The sequence below is a fragment of the Hippopotamus amphibius genome, chromosome 3, assembly GCF_030028045.1.
Source record: "Hippopotamus amphibius kiboko isolate mHipAmp2 chromosome 3, mHipAmp2.hap2, whole genome shotgun sequence".
In the NCBI taxonomy this organism is placed as follows: Eukaryota; Metazoa; Chordata; class Mammalia; order Artiodactyla; family Hippopotamidae; genus Hippopotamus; species Hippopotamus amphibius.
In genome coordinates this window covers 106,300,385-106,315,300 of record NC_080188.1, presented here as the reverse complement: position 1 = coordinate 106,315,300, position 14,916 = coordinate 106,300,385, and the positions used below count along the sequence as shown (strand labels likewise).

General features: G+C 37.3%; 1 protein-coding gene across 1 annotated transcript; it reads right to left on the bottom strand.

Annotated features, from left to right (window-relative positions):
- Positions 1 to 7,690: 7,690 nt before the first annotated feature.
- On the bottom strand, positions 7,691 to 8,629 carry LOC130849701 (olfactory receptor 5W2-like). Its single transcript, XM_057728819.1, has one exon. The coding sequence runs from the start codon at positions 8,627 to 8,629 to the stop codon at positions 7,691 to 7,693; it is 939 nt and encodes a 312-aa protein (XP_057584802.1).
- Between the last annotated feature and the right edge of the window lie 6,287 nt (positions 8,630 to 14,916).

Sequence of the window (14,916 nt, the reverse complement as noted above, 5' to 3'; positions counted from 1 at the left end):
AACACTTGTCTACAGAGTAATGAGGATTAAATAAGCTAATACATGTAAAGTACTGATATTTTGAACAGTGTTTTTCACACAGCAAATACTCAGTAAATGTTAGCTATTATTAAGCCATTGAGACATGTTTGAACTTCACTAGACATTAATACTTATTATCTTATTAGCAATCAGGATTCCCTTTGCTCTAAACAAAGGGTTAATTGAAGAAAGAGGCATCATTGAGCTACTAGTTACTTCTTTACTTTCTCCTTCCCTGAAATACATGCAGCTTCCTCCTTAGAAAATACCAACTCTCACTGAGTGGCAGCCCATCTGTTTCTGTCCACAGCTGTGAGACACAAGGGTCTATTGACAAGGAGTGGAGCAATGGCCACTGCTCTGAAGGCAAGAAAAATACACAATTAGAGCTTTTCTAGGCTATTCTCTCTTTGGTAATAATAAACAATGACTATTAAAAAGCAGGGACCAAAGAAGGAGGATCATCTTTAGGGACAATGTTTAAGTAAGCTTGTGGCCTCAGCCATGGGAAACAACCACTTTGCTGAAGTTGTTTCTCTACCAACCCTTTATTTCTGTTCACAGTAGTAAAGGAGATGAAGAAATCAATTTATGTGGAGAATATTTACTTTTAATATTCTCTCACGGATATTGCATGCTTCAAGACTGAAAGAAAATTGCAAAATTAGAAAAAGAAATATGAAAACCAAATAGCACAATGGAAGGGGAAAAGATTACAGGAAACAAAAAATTGAGAGTCCAGTGAGGAGCCAAATCCTATCCTTCTATGTAATTGGCAGGTGAGCATGAAAATGGAGTTTTCTGGAAAAGTTCAGCAAGATCATATATTCCTCCAGTAATTTCTGTATATTGAACACCAGTCACTGTAACAGGGAAGAGCCAAATCAAACTACATGTTGGATCTGTTTCTTTTACTTTAACCTTTGCTTACCACTGCTTTTGTTCACTAAAAGGATACTGTCTATACATAATGGCTTGCCTCAGGGAACACTGCCCCTCTACCTGAATGTTAAACCAAAGTGCCTTTGCTCAGGGAAACATCTGGACCCTATTCACCTGTGGATGGCTGCAAGAAAGAAGAAATTAACCCCCCCCACCCCGAGGCTGACTATCCAGGGTATATTTGCAAAACTTACAGCCTTTTAACTTTACTTCTTCATCTCCTCCCCTTCTCTGTGCTGTAAAAGCAACTGGCATCCAAACCCCAAGAAGATGGTTTTTCAGAGACATGAGTCTGTCATCTTCTTGGTCTGCTGCCTTTCCAAATAAAGTCATAGTCCTTGCCTCAACACCTCATCTCTGATTTATTGGCCTGTCATGTGGCGAACAGACCAAGCTTGGACTCCGTCACATCACTACTTTTTAAAACTTTTTTTCTACTGCCTTAAAGTCAACCTTCTAACCCCCACCCCAGTCCTTTTATCTGTGTATTGATAACCATTGGTATCAATGCATTACCATAAGATATGGTAAATAATATGGCATACAAATTGGGTCAGCCTTAATTGATACATAAGTCCACCCATCCTTTAAAAAGAAATAGCTAATAAGCACAGTGTTTAATTTCAGATCCTTAATCAGAGTCCAATAATGGTGAGGATTGTCTTAAGAATATCATGTGTTAAATGTGCAGTTTTTGTTGTAGCTGTTGTTTTTGTTAGATTTATCTTGAGAATTTGAAACCTTTGTTACCATAGGCATGACTATTCTCAAAATATCAGTTTCTATTTGTAAAATAAGTGGTTATGGAAGATAAGCACGTAAAATCCCATCAAGCTCAAATACCCTGGGATTAAGGTAAGAACACTTACCAGATGTCTATCATTTTCATTCACCTCTTTACTACACTGTTGTCAGCATCAGTTCATTTTTCACTGGGAAAGTCAATTTTGACATTTAAAAATAAAGAAATTGACTCATTGCAATATTTTTTTTTTTTTATAATCCATTTGGGCTGGCCTTCTGTGCTCATAGAAGAAATTTCTGCCTCCCTTGGGAAGGCTGTAGTTTCTTAGGATAATGCAAGACTTTTTATATGTTGCTTTGAGGCTTTTGAGATTTCTGATCTCACATCAGATCCCAGGAACACACACTCTGACATCCAAATCCCAGGGGGGAAATTCACCTGAGCCATTACAGTTCTACTAAGGAGTTGATTAAACACAAAAGAAAATGATGTAATGTGTTTTTCTATATCTTAAGAACATCTCAAGAAAAAATGTATTGTGGCTCTCAACATGGTGAATTATTATACACAAAACTGGATTATGATACTTGCTATCTGATTTGATGTAACCTGCTCAAAGCAATCTATCAAACAACTAACAGAATGTTCTATGTCCTAGGACAGTGGGATAAACTGGGGCAAAAATATATGCATAAAGGTGCTGAGAATAAGAAGATCTTTAAGTCAACATGTAGGTGGAAAGTTAATCATGACTGAAGTTAATGACTCAGATATGTGCTACCTGTGCATCATATTCAAATGGAATTTTGGTCACTCAAGGCCAGAACTGGTCTGAGAGTCTTAATTTGATAAAAAGATTTACTCTATGAATGTGTGTCCAACACTGTTTTGGGTACAAAACAGAGAAAAGGAAGATAAATTGAACTCCATATTAAAAATTTTGTCAAGTAGAGAACAGTGAATGAGAGACAATAGAGGAAAAAACAAATAAGGAATTGAATGGAGACTTCAACCACGGCATGATTGAAAGCTTGAAATGAGATTTAGAGAAATCTTGCCCAATGAAGAAATACATATGTACACACACATACATATCTGGAAATATATATATATATATATATATATATATATATATATACACACACACATATATATATATATATTTTTTTTTCACAAAGAGAGCTATGAGCAACTTTGAGCTTCTATCTGTCCAGAGCATTAACCTCAGCAGAAAGAAACACTTCTTTTCCAATAGTTTCAGCAAAACCCACAGTTAAGTCACCAGCTCATTTCTGCCCACTCAGAAGCCAATCATGGGGTCTCTTGGTGACTGGCCATGAACACTTCACCAAATGCCATTGGGTACAAAGGACAGGGACCCACCAACAATACAAAAGACTGAGTCCCCACCAGAAAATTGAGATGCTATTGGTAAGAGAATGAGAAATACATATGAACCCCTATAATTTGCAAGGAAGGGAGTGTCCAGATTATATAGGTAAAGTAAAGCCATTTAAAGAAAAACAAAAGAAACCGTTATGTGGTTGCTTTTCAGAGAAGTTTGAGGAGAAGTCAGTGTGCCTCCTTTACTCCCAGATGGGCTAGCAGGGAAAGACTCTGACGGTAAAGTGTATACTTGTTTACGATCCAGATCCACTCACTTCAGTGGAAACTAAGACTACAGAAAAGGCTTTGTCTGTTCACATCAGGGTGAGGAAGGGCTTGGCAAATGTGGGCTTTCAGTGGGGAAAAATGGAAGGACAGCCTGACGGTGATGAGAATCATATGCTTTGCCCTAAACAGCAGGAAATAGTGTCAGAAAGGCATGGGTTCATCTCAAAATATAGACAGTTTGCTTTGCAGCCAAGTGTGCCATTTCAGGCATGACCCTTGGGATGGGGCCACACAGAATAACGTAAAACAAGGTACTCTGGGATTAATGATCTAAACTTATTTCATGGCAAATTGGGATCAGGGAATTAGCTCCATAAGGTGGTTTCAGGCATCTGGCCAGGATTGGGACTGGTGTGGTCAGCATGGGTCACTGTGAAGAAACCTCTGCTCAGTTTTAGCAGGAGGGAAGGCAGGGTCAGAGAAAACAAGTCCTGAGGGTGCTGGGCAGAGAGCTCCAGACATGACCTGAGGCTGAGATGTGCAACTAGAATCAGAAAGACTGGGTGAACTGCCTCTAAAGTGGATGAAAATGGATTCTCCTGTTACTCAACACAGGTCCGGCTGCTTACCTCTCAAAAGCCAATACTGGAGACATGGTACAGATTAACTTAGTGGCAAAGCAGAAATCAAGTCACAGATGTAGAAAACAAATTTATGGTTACTGCAGGGAGAAGGGGTGGTGGTGGGATGACTTGGGAGACTGGGACTGACATATAGACAGTACTATGTATAAAGCAGATAACTCTTGAGAATCTACTGTCTAGCACATGGAACTCTACTCAGTGCTCTGGGGCGACCTAAGTGGGAAAGAAATGAAAAAAAAGAGTGGATATAAGTACATGTATAACTGATTCACTTTGCTGTATTGCAGAAACTAACGCAACATGGTAAAGGAACTATACTCCAATAAAAATTAATTTTAATAAAAGTCAATACTGGAAAGAGGGAAGCAAATATTGGTAGAAAGAAAAGTTGCTTTTATTCAGAATGCCAGCAATCTGGGGTGATGGTGGACTCAGTATACCCCCAAAACTGATGCAGAAAACGGCCCCTGTGCACCTGTGCTGAATCAAATCCAGAGACAGACTTTTGGGTGAAGTAGAAAAGAATAACTTTATTGCTTTCTACTTTTTTGATCTATGGAAAGAACCAATACATTAGACAAAGTATCATGGGATGAAAAGATATGAAATGTGTGGGAGGGCCAGAGATGAGTAGAGCATGGGGGTGTCTGGTTTAAGTCTAGTAACAAGACTAGGGGACCTCCTGCAGAGAGTGCTTTCTTGCCAAAGCTGTTTACACTGCAGACTCCATCTTATGACTTGATGCCCTGAATGATACCATCCTTTCTTTCAGAAAGCACCAGAATTTAGTCCCTGATGAAGAGTTAGTCAGGTAAGAAAACAGATCTTACAAGTAAATGGTAGGATACAGATCTGAACTTATCTCTGACTCACTTCAAACCTAGTTATTTTCTTAAACCCTCTTTCATCTTTTATCATTGTTTAAAAATACATATAAAACAAAAACAAAAACATAAAATCCTGGTTTCTGACCATCTGTAAAGACTATTAAATTAAAATCTTGAAAGGAAAATGTAAAGGAAAAACAAAAAGGAAATACCTGTTTTATTACACATATATGTAAAAGGTGGTTAGCAAAGCTAATTTACATAATATGAATGGGCTTAATTTTTAAATTTTGTATTTATTTTTTGCACCTTTATTGGAATATAATTGCTTTCAGTATTGTGTTATTTTCTGCTGTACAACGAAGTGAATCAGCTATACGTATACATATATCCCCATATCCCCTCTCTCTTGAGCCTCCCTCCCACCGTCCCTATCCCACTCCTTAAGGTCTTCACAAAGCATCAAGCTGATCTTCCCTAGCTCTGCAGCAGCTTCCCACTAGCCATCTATTTTACATTTGGTAGTGTATAAATGTCAATGTTACTCTCTCACTATGTCCCAGCTTCCCCTTCTCCCCCTGCATCCTCAAGCCCGTTTTCTACGCCTGTGTCTCTATTCCTGCCCTGCCACTAGGTTAATCAGTACCATTATTCTAGATTCCGAATAAATGCATTAGCATACGGTATTTGTGTTTCTCTTTCTGATTTACTTCACTTTGTATGACACATAGTTTAATACGTTTTAATAAAGTACATTGGGTTGAAAAGAGGTTTGGATATTGATTGAGAATTCCTAATATGTGATATATTCTACGAACAACAAATAAATTATTTGAGATTATAAGAGAAAATATTTTGGAGACAATGAAATACTTTTGTCTAAAATTCTGTTTTTAATGCAAGATAAACAATCTGCTGAAAATTGCATATCTTAAAAATGTTGTTTCCTTCCTATGATGTTTTGACTACAAAACAATCAGAACCAAAGGGATATTTACAATGCAATATTAGTAAACCATTAAAAGGAATGAAATTGAGTTATTTGTAGTGAGGTGGACGGACCTAGAGACTGTCATACAGAACGAAGTAAGCCAGAAAGAGAAAAACAAATACTGTATGCTAACTCATATATATGGAGTCTAAAAAAATGGTACTGATGAACCCACTGACAGGGCAAGAATAAAGACACAGATGTAGAGAACGGATTTGAGGACATGGGGTGGGTGGTGGGGAGCGAAGGGGAAACTGGAATGAAGTGAGAAGAGTAGCATTGACACATATACACTACCAAATGTAAAATAGACAGCTAGTGGGAAGTTGCTGCATAACAAAGGGATATTTACTTGATGATGGGTGATGACTTAGAGGCTAGGATGGGAAAGTGGGAAAGAGTGGCGGGAGGGAGGGGATATGGGAATATATGTATAAATTCAGCTGATTCACTTTGGTGTACAGCAAAAACTGGCACAACAGTGTAAAGTTATTATATTCCAATAAAGAGCTTAAAAAATAAAATAAAACTAGAGAAGAGGACCTAAATATAAAATCTGTATAAGCCATTACTCTCTCCTCCTGGAAACAAACAGAGTGCATTCATGTTCCTTTCACAGCAACAACCTAAGATTAAAATAAACAATTCTGAGACCCTGAAATTGCATTATGTTTCACAACCGGATTAATTGCTAATTGAATATAGGGAGAACAGAATATGCAATTAATTAAGTTTTTGGAAAAGATTACAAGATTAATTAACATTCAACTACTCAGCACAGCACGACAGCAATAACCACTATTCAAATTTTGTTTAGAATATGATTCCAATTTATTTCATAGATACATGGAGAGACAAGATAAATCATTACATATGGTATACTAATATAACTACTACATTTTTTCCCCCAAGGGAAATATATTTGTGTTAATAACTGTTCCTTTATGATTTAAACAGTATCATTTAAACAAGGCATTTCAGTTTCTTTATATTGTCAATTTTAGCTAGTGTTAAAGATGGAGTCGTCTTCAGTTACCTCTGGTGGATCAGGGGATGTTTGCTGATAAAATTAAGGCAGAATGAAGAGGAATAGCCTGAGAAGCTTTTTACATCAAATATTTTCTGTCCCAGAGTCTCATTTCTGCCTAGGGCAAAAGAAAACATATGCAGATAGAGTTGACCTAAAGGTAACATGCTACAATGAAATTAAGGAAAGTAGTAATTTTTGCTTTTGATCAATTTACAGAGGTCCAATTTTGTATTAATTTTTCAGGCTTCATTCATTCATTCATTCATTCATTCAATAAATATTTTTGAATTGCATCCTGAGGTTAACCACTGTAAATAGCTGGACAATGGTGAACTAGACAGGAGGGACCAAGCATTTATGGAATATTTAGTCTAGGGAGAGAGATTTCTTATTTGTTCTTAATTACTACTTATTTACTTTTAAGTGTTATGATGGAGCATTTATAGGGTGATACAAGTACATAAAAAGGATACAAATAAACCTAATTTGACCCACTAACACTCCCTTCTGGCTGATCAAGTTTATTAAGCCTATTGTTAAAATAAATAAATACATTGGAGCCTTTAGGAAGTAAGTTGAATTGAAATGCGTGGAGACGTTCCTCTTTCCACCATATCTCACTGGGGCCTCCCCAAGAACAGAGAAAAAAGATACAAAAAGACTCTCTCTGCAAAACAGCAAAATGACCCTATTACTACTCTTCCTTAGTTTAGAGAGAAGATTAAGATCAATAATGCCTGCTCCCTACACTCAATTTAGGCGCAAATAATGGGCAATATTCAGAAAGCTGCACTAGTGAGACTACAGGAATCTATGTCAAAGTACCTGAGCTTAGGCTCTCAGAATCTTTAAATACTTTTGGGTGAAAGCATTGTATCACCCAGAACATAATTTAGTGCTGATTGCTTTATTTAGGGCACTTTTTACATCCTTATTTCTTAAGCTGTAGATCAAGGGGTTTAACATGGGGATGACAGCTGTGTAGAAGACAGAGGCTATTTTGTCTGTGTCCATGGAGTAACTGGAGCTGGGTCTGAAATACATGAACAGGAGTGTGCCATGAAATACAGCCACAGCGGTTAAGTGGGAGGCACACGTAGAGAAGGCTTTGCATCTCCCCTCGGCTGAGTTCATCCTGAGGATGGTGGTTATGATGTATCTGTAGGAGAGGAGCACAGTGATGATGCTGCCTCCCACAATGCAGCCAATAAAAGTGAACATCACGATCTCATTGATGGATGTATCTGAGGAGGAGAGGGCTACCAAGGGTGGAATCTCACAGAAAAAGTGATTGATGATATTGGAATTGCAGAATGACAATCGAAATGTACAACACGTATGGATTGCTGAATCAACCAAGCCTACAACGTAGGCAATAGTCACAAGCTGGGTACAGATTCTCTTGGACGTGGAAATTGTATAAAGTAGTGGATTGCAAATGGCTACATAATGGTCATAAGCCATGACAGCCAACAGGAGACATTCCACATCTGCAAAGGCTCCAAAACAATACATCTGGATGGCACATAAATGATAGGGAATCCTTTTTTGCTCAGATAAGAAATCAGCCAGCATCTTGGGAGACACAGTGGAGGAGTAGCAGACATCACAGAAGGACAGATTGCTCAGGAAATAATACATGGGTGTGTGGAGTCTGGGGTCCATCTTGATCAGCAGGACCATCCCTAGATTGGCAATCACAGTCATGCTGTAAACCAGCAGGAAGAGCCCAAAGAGCCCCTGCTGCACACACCTGCTGCCAGAAAGTCCTAGGAATGTGAACTCAGTAACCACAGTGCAATTCTGAGCAGTCATCACTCACATCTGGAAATCCCTGGTTATGAAAGAGGAAATGGAAGTGGGGGATTAATATCATCCTACTACCTAACAGCTACATTGCTGGCTGTTTCTATATTTGAGCAATTAGAAGAAGAGATAAATAATGCTAAGTCTGCTTGAGGTTAAACGGACTCTGTGGGAAATATAGCCAACTTAATATAAATGATAAAATGATAACAATAATACTTCTTATATTTGTAAAGCATTGTAGTGTTTGCAGCACACATTCATTCAAACTAAATCAGGCTATTTCCACACCAACTTGTGTAGTATTTATGACCATGTTTGCTACTTCTATCTAGTGTTAAGAAATTGATGTCCTCAGAGTGAAGACAAGGTTCTTACAATTAGTTGGTCCAGATAACCCAAGTCTTTTGACAAGATTGTTATTCTGTTTTGTTTTGTTTTCAGTGATATAGGAATGTTGTTATATCCTGTAATAGAGAAATATAGTTAATGAGAGGTGCCCGTAATGAATATATTGCTTTGTTTTTTCTTCATCTTCCGAAAGTGTGGAGCAGGCAGAACTGTGGCAAGTTTTTTGATTACAACTAGCACTCACTTCCCCATTAACTCCTCAGGTCCTGTCCAGCCTCAGTAAATGAGGGATAGATAGTTCTTAATTCAGGACCCATTGGAGCACAGAGGATGGTAGTTTTTGGATAAGAGAGTGGAGGGGTCTCTATGTATGAAACACTGGTTTAGACAGAGAGTAATATGCCAGGGCTGACCATTCTCCACTGTGGAAGTTACTGTTATGCAGGAGAGATGGTGAAGAACATTTGAGACCTAATTGCAGACGTGCTGGTAGCACATGTGACACAAAGGCAAGAAAGTCAGTGTGGTTTACTGTGTGAGTCTTTCTGTCCTAATCTACTATTTCCACATGATATATTCAACACCAGATCAGTTGTGTAAGACACACATTATAGAAATACTCATCTTTCCACAGTCTCAGAACCTCACAGCCATTTGCACATGAGCTGTGTTCCCATTCCCACTCCAATTCCCTAAAAATTTTAATACTGTTGCATTCTTTTCTTTGAGCCAGATTTCTCTTGAATAACTCTAAGATCTGCCTTCCTTTAAGAGTCAGTTGTCTTCGGGTGGCCAATGAAATTATATGTCCTGTTGTTATAATTTACCCAAACCAATTGTGTGATACACAGTGTCACACATGTCCTCTCCTGTTCTGTGAGAATCTAAGAAAAATGGAGTTGAAGGCAGATGAGGGACAGAAGAGCATCCGAGTAATGACCTAGTGATCAGTGTGCAGGTCTCCCAACACTTGGCCTAAAGACATTAATATATACGTCCCTGCAAACACATAATTTAAAAAAGTGCTTTCCTTTACAAATGAAAGCCTTTATAAAATATGCAAAAGTATAGGAAAAAATTAAAACAATAAAAAATGTCTGACCTTTCCCACAATGAATGTTTGTTCTTTTCTGTATTCCATGCTATCTATGTATATATTTATTTAAAATAAACAAATTGGAAAAAGTACATAAAATAAAAATTTGTATAATATTTCATATCCTCCTTTGTTTCTATAACATGCATTCATTCAAAAAAGGATAAAAAAAAAGAAACTAAAGAAATCTCAAATATAAATCAAAGAAACAACAAAGATATGAGTACCTGTTCCAGAACTACTAGCTTGTTTGTGGTATGCATTTCTGTCTGTGGGAAGGTTCAGCATTGTCTCCTGCCTGACCTGGATTATATAACCATCTCCATGTTGGTCCCTGGTGTTGAACCCTTGGTCTCTCAGGAATAAGTGACAGATATAATGATGTAGTTTATCATCTGATACTTCATACAAGTAAGTTACCTGAGAATGGAATACAAACCTTTAAAACACTTTTTCTTATGTCTCCCTCTACCTTACTGCCAAATATTATCCTTATTTAGAAATAGTTAAATGAATCCAATAAACACGCGTTCCTTATTTCCAGTTCACCAGTTCCTATACAGGAACTTTGATTTCATTTGATAAATTACAAAACAAATGTATACCCATTCACCCTCACACACTTACACAGACACATGTACACAAACACTCTCCATTAAGCACGGTCAGAAAATAAAGATTTTGCAAAAACAGCAAAAATCTGAACATATTTACGTGCCTAGGGTAACTAGATTGTGTTTTCTACACTATTTGGCTTTTAACTTTTAAACAAAAATGATGTATAAGCTATCTTCTGCTAAGACCACTTAGTGTATATACAATTATTAATATCATAAAAATTGTGATATGAGTATAACTATATATATATATATAGTTTATCATAGCCAGACATTTCTTAAAAATAAATATTACAAATGACCTTTAGGAGCAAAGAGATGTGAATGGATTAAAAGTTGCAATTTTTGCCTTTTCACTATACTCAAATGTTTGATATTATCTCATTTCACTGTATGTTATTATATATTTTATATACCATCATATATGTCCTGAGTTGTCTCTAACAACCTTATAATATGAAACAGAAATTGAAACCCAGAGGGGATACACTTCTTCAATCCCATAGCCATTGTTTCTTTGATTCCATAGAAATTGCTCACAATATATTTCTAATACAGTGAGTGCAATGACATAAATTTGTCTTAAAAGATATCTCTCTCAAATAGTCTCACACAACGTTATAGTGTGTTTATGTGAAAGTGACATTTGAAAACTCACAAAATAATGACCCATTGACACCTAGATTTCTGAGAGGATGAAAATACCATGCAAGTTGCACTTCTAAACCAAGGTGGGATCCAAGGCGACTGACACCAGAGGGGAGCACACAGGAAGGGTTGTCACACTGGGAGGTGCTCTGTCTTTTTATTGGGTTAGCCAGCAAGTTCATGCAGGTTTGTCTGTAACATCTTATGAAAAACCAGAATGAATTTTTGGCAACCAAATATATCACCTGGACACGAACACAATTAAGGTTGGTGTGAAGAGAAAGTAATGTAGGGGGCGACTGTATTGCACAGTTTCAGGAAGCAACAGAAACTAAATAAATTGGTGTCCCTTCACATTATGCAACCTGACAGTTTAGGGGGTGATCTCTGCTTTGGCCATTTATTCAGCAGTGTTTTAACACGTGTGTGAATCACTGCTATGCACTTGCACACACAGGTTGCTGTGTTGTGTAGAAACCTGCAGTTGATAAATGTCCCCCCCCAAATGTATTGTAATCACAAATGGTTGGTTCATATTGTTCATATTGTTTGCTGTTATAGTGTTTCCTCTTGCTCTCTATAAAGCTAGAATATTCTTCAAACAAAATTCAATGAAATTAATATATTTTTAATTTTCAGAAAAAGGGATTTCAGTGACAATTATTAATGCCTTTTCATAATATACTGCTATTCTTTATGTGACGACCTCAGTGTTAAAACACCAGATGTACTCCTGTGGGAGATATTGTCAAGGGAAATCTCAAAAACCCTAAGTAATTGATAAAATATTCCATCATATACACATAAGAAAATCATATATTTATGGTAATTAAGAGCTTTATTACCATTCTTTATTTTTCTGGTGCATATTTGGAAGCGGTGGAGTCAACCTTACTGACCATGCTCTGATTCCTTTCCAGATTTATTTTTCCCTCAGGTGCTTCTCTTGCTCCAAGAATGACTCATTTCTTCAGGCTACACTCTGTTTAGGGAGGATCCCAGTTTATCTTCATAAACATGGCTGCCCCCCAGCCAACATAGTCTAACCACCCCCCTATTAAATCTGGAACATGACTAGGAACATATTGCTGAAAATTGAGTAACCTAAATTGCTTCCCAAAGGATTTGTGTGTTAACAGAGAATAACTTTCTTTAAACATGGGGGGAAAGACTGGAGGCAGAATTTAAGACTTTAGAGACAAACAATTGAGATAAACACAATCTGTGTCTAAACAGCTTCCCTGATGCCAATGATACCCATAAACATAATATTATATAGGTAACTATATACTTATAAATTTTAATATAAAATTTAGATTAATATAAAATTAGATTAAGTATGTTTTTCTTCAAGTATGCCAATCCATACCTCCACTATGGCACTTTCACTGTGAGTCGTCTGGCTTTTCCGCATCCTAAACAACACATTATTGTCTGTAATTTTGATCCTGACCATTATGTGGAATGTGTGATTTCCTGATGACTAATAAAGCTGGAAATCAACTTATATGAGTATCTGTTGTTTGAAGTGTCTCAAAGTCAACAGGCAGATTAAGCCAGTCAATTGAATTGTGCTTGATGGTATTGGGGTTCCTGCACCCTACCCTCTCTGTCTGTCCTATTGCCACTTTCATTTCAGGTCAAACTGGCATGGAGATGTAATGTTTTGCATGCATTGGTATGAGTTTACCATCTGTTATACTTTTTTAATTACCCTAAATAGAAGTTAGAATATGTATTGCTAGCTTCATATCAATATAGATACAGAATTTGATACTTGGAATGTGCAATAAAGATTATCCTGTTCAAACCTCTCTGTTGACCCAGTGGAAAATGAGGCCCAAGGAGGAAGTGACTTGTTGAAGGTGACAGTTGTAGTGAGTTGAGATTTCATACAGACCTTGTTTTGTTGCCACTGCTTCTCCATGTCATACCATGTTTCTAGAGAGGATTGCAAGCTAGGTTAAATTTCCTGCCCCTTAAAAAGAGCCACATACTGTAATTATCAAATTGATGAGAAATATTACAGTTTTGATGTAGCAAATTCTGCTAAGCAGCTTTTCACCAGTATGAGCTCATGGCATGTATCACCCTATATTTGATCTAACTGCCATCACTGGTTGTTCTTATTTTTAAGGATACCAATGCGAGCATAAAGAAGGAACTATGAGGAAAGAATTAACCTGTGATATGATCTCATTACACACAATTACTGACACAGACCACACTCTGGGAGCCAGAGATGGGAAATGGAGCCTAACATTGGTGGGATGATAGTTTGGTGCGTGGCTGAGGAATGACTCAGAGAAAATATGCTTGGAAAATCTAAACAAATTGTTAATCCTATTCTATTCCATTGATCTCCCTTTCTATGTTTGTGCCAGTACCATACTATCTTGATCACTGTGGCCTTGTAGTATAGTTTGAAGTCAGGAAGCCTAACTCCACCAACTCCATCTTTCCTTCTCAAGATTGCTTTGGGTATTCGGGGTCTTTTGCGTTTCCACAGAAACCATAGAATTTCTTGTTCTAGTTCTGTGAAAAATGCTATTGGTAATTTGATAGGGATTGCATTGAATCTGTAAATTGCTTTGGGTGGTACAGTCATTTTCACAATGTTGATTCTTCCAATCCAAGAACATGGTATGTGTCTCCATCTGTTTGTGTCATCTTTGATTTCTTTCATCAGTGTCTTATAATTTTCTGCATACAGGTCTTTTGCCTCCTTAGGCAGGTTTATTCCTAGGTATTTTATTTTTTTGTTGTTGCAATGCTAAATGGGAGATTTTCCTTAATTTCTCTTTCTGCTCTTTCATTGTTAATGTATAGGAATGCAAGAGATTTCTGCGCATTAATTTTGTATCCTGCTACGTTACTAAATTCATCAATTAGTGCTAGCAGTTTTCTGGTAGAGTCTTTAGGGTTTCCTATGTATAATATCATGGAATGTAAGCTGGTAGAGCCACTTTGGAAAACAGTTTGGAGGTTCCTTAAAAAACTAAAAATAGAACTATCATATGATCCAGTAATCCCACTATTAGGCATATACCCAGAGAAAACCATAATCCAAAAAGAAACATGTACCGTAATGTTTATTGCAGCGCTATTTACAATAGCCAGGACATGGAAGCAACCTAAATGCCCATCAACAGATGAATGGATAAAGAAGATGTGACACATATATACAATGGAATATTACTCAGCTATAAAAAGGAATGGAATAGAGCTATATGTAATAAGGTGGATAGACTTAGAGTCTGTCATACAGAGTGAAGTAAACCAGAAAGAGAAAAACAAACATTGTATGCTAACATATATACGGAATCTAAAAAAAAAAAAAAAAAAGTGGTACTGATAAACCCAGTGACAAGGTAAGAATAAGGATGCAGATGCAGATAATGGACTGCAGGACATGAGGTTGGTGGGGCGGAGGGTGAAGGGGAAGCTGGGATGAAGTGAGAGAGTAGCATAGACATATATACACTACCAACTGTGAAATAGACAGTTAGTGGGAAATTGCTGTATAACAAAGGGAGATCAACTCGATGGTGGGTGATTCCTTAGAGGGCCAGGATGGGGAGGGT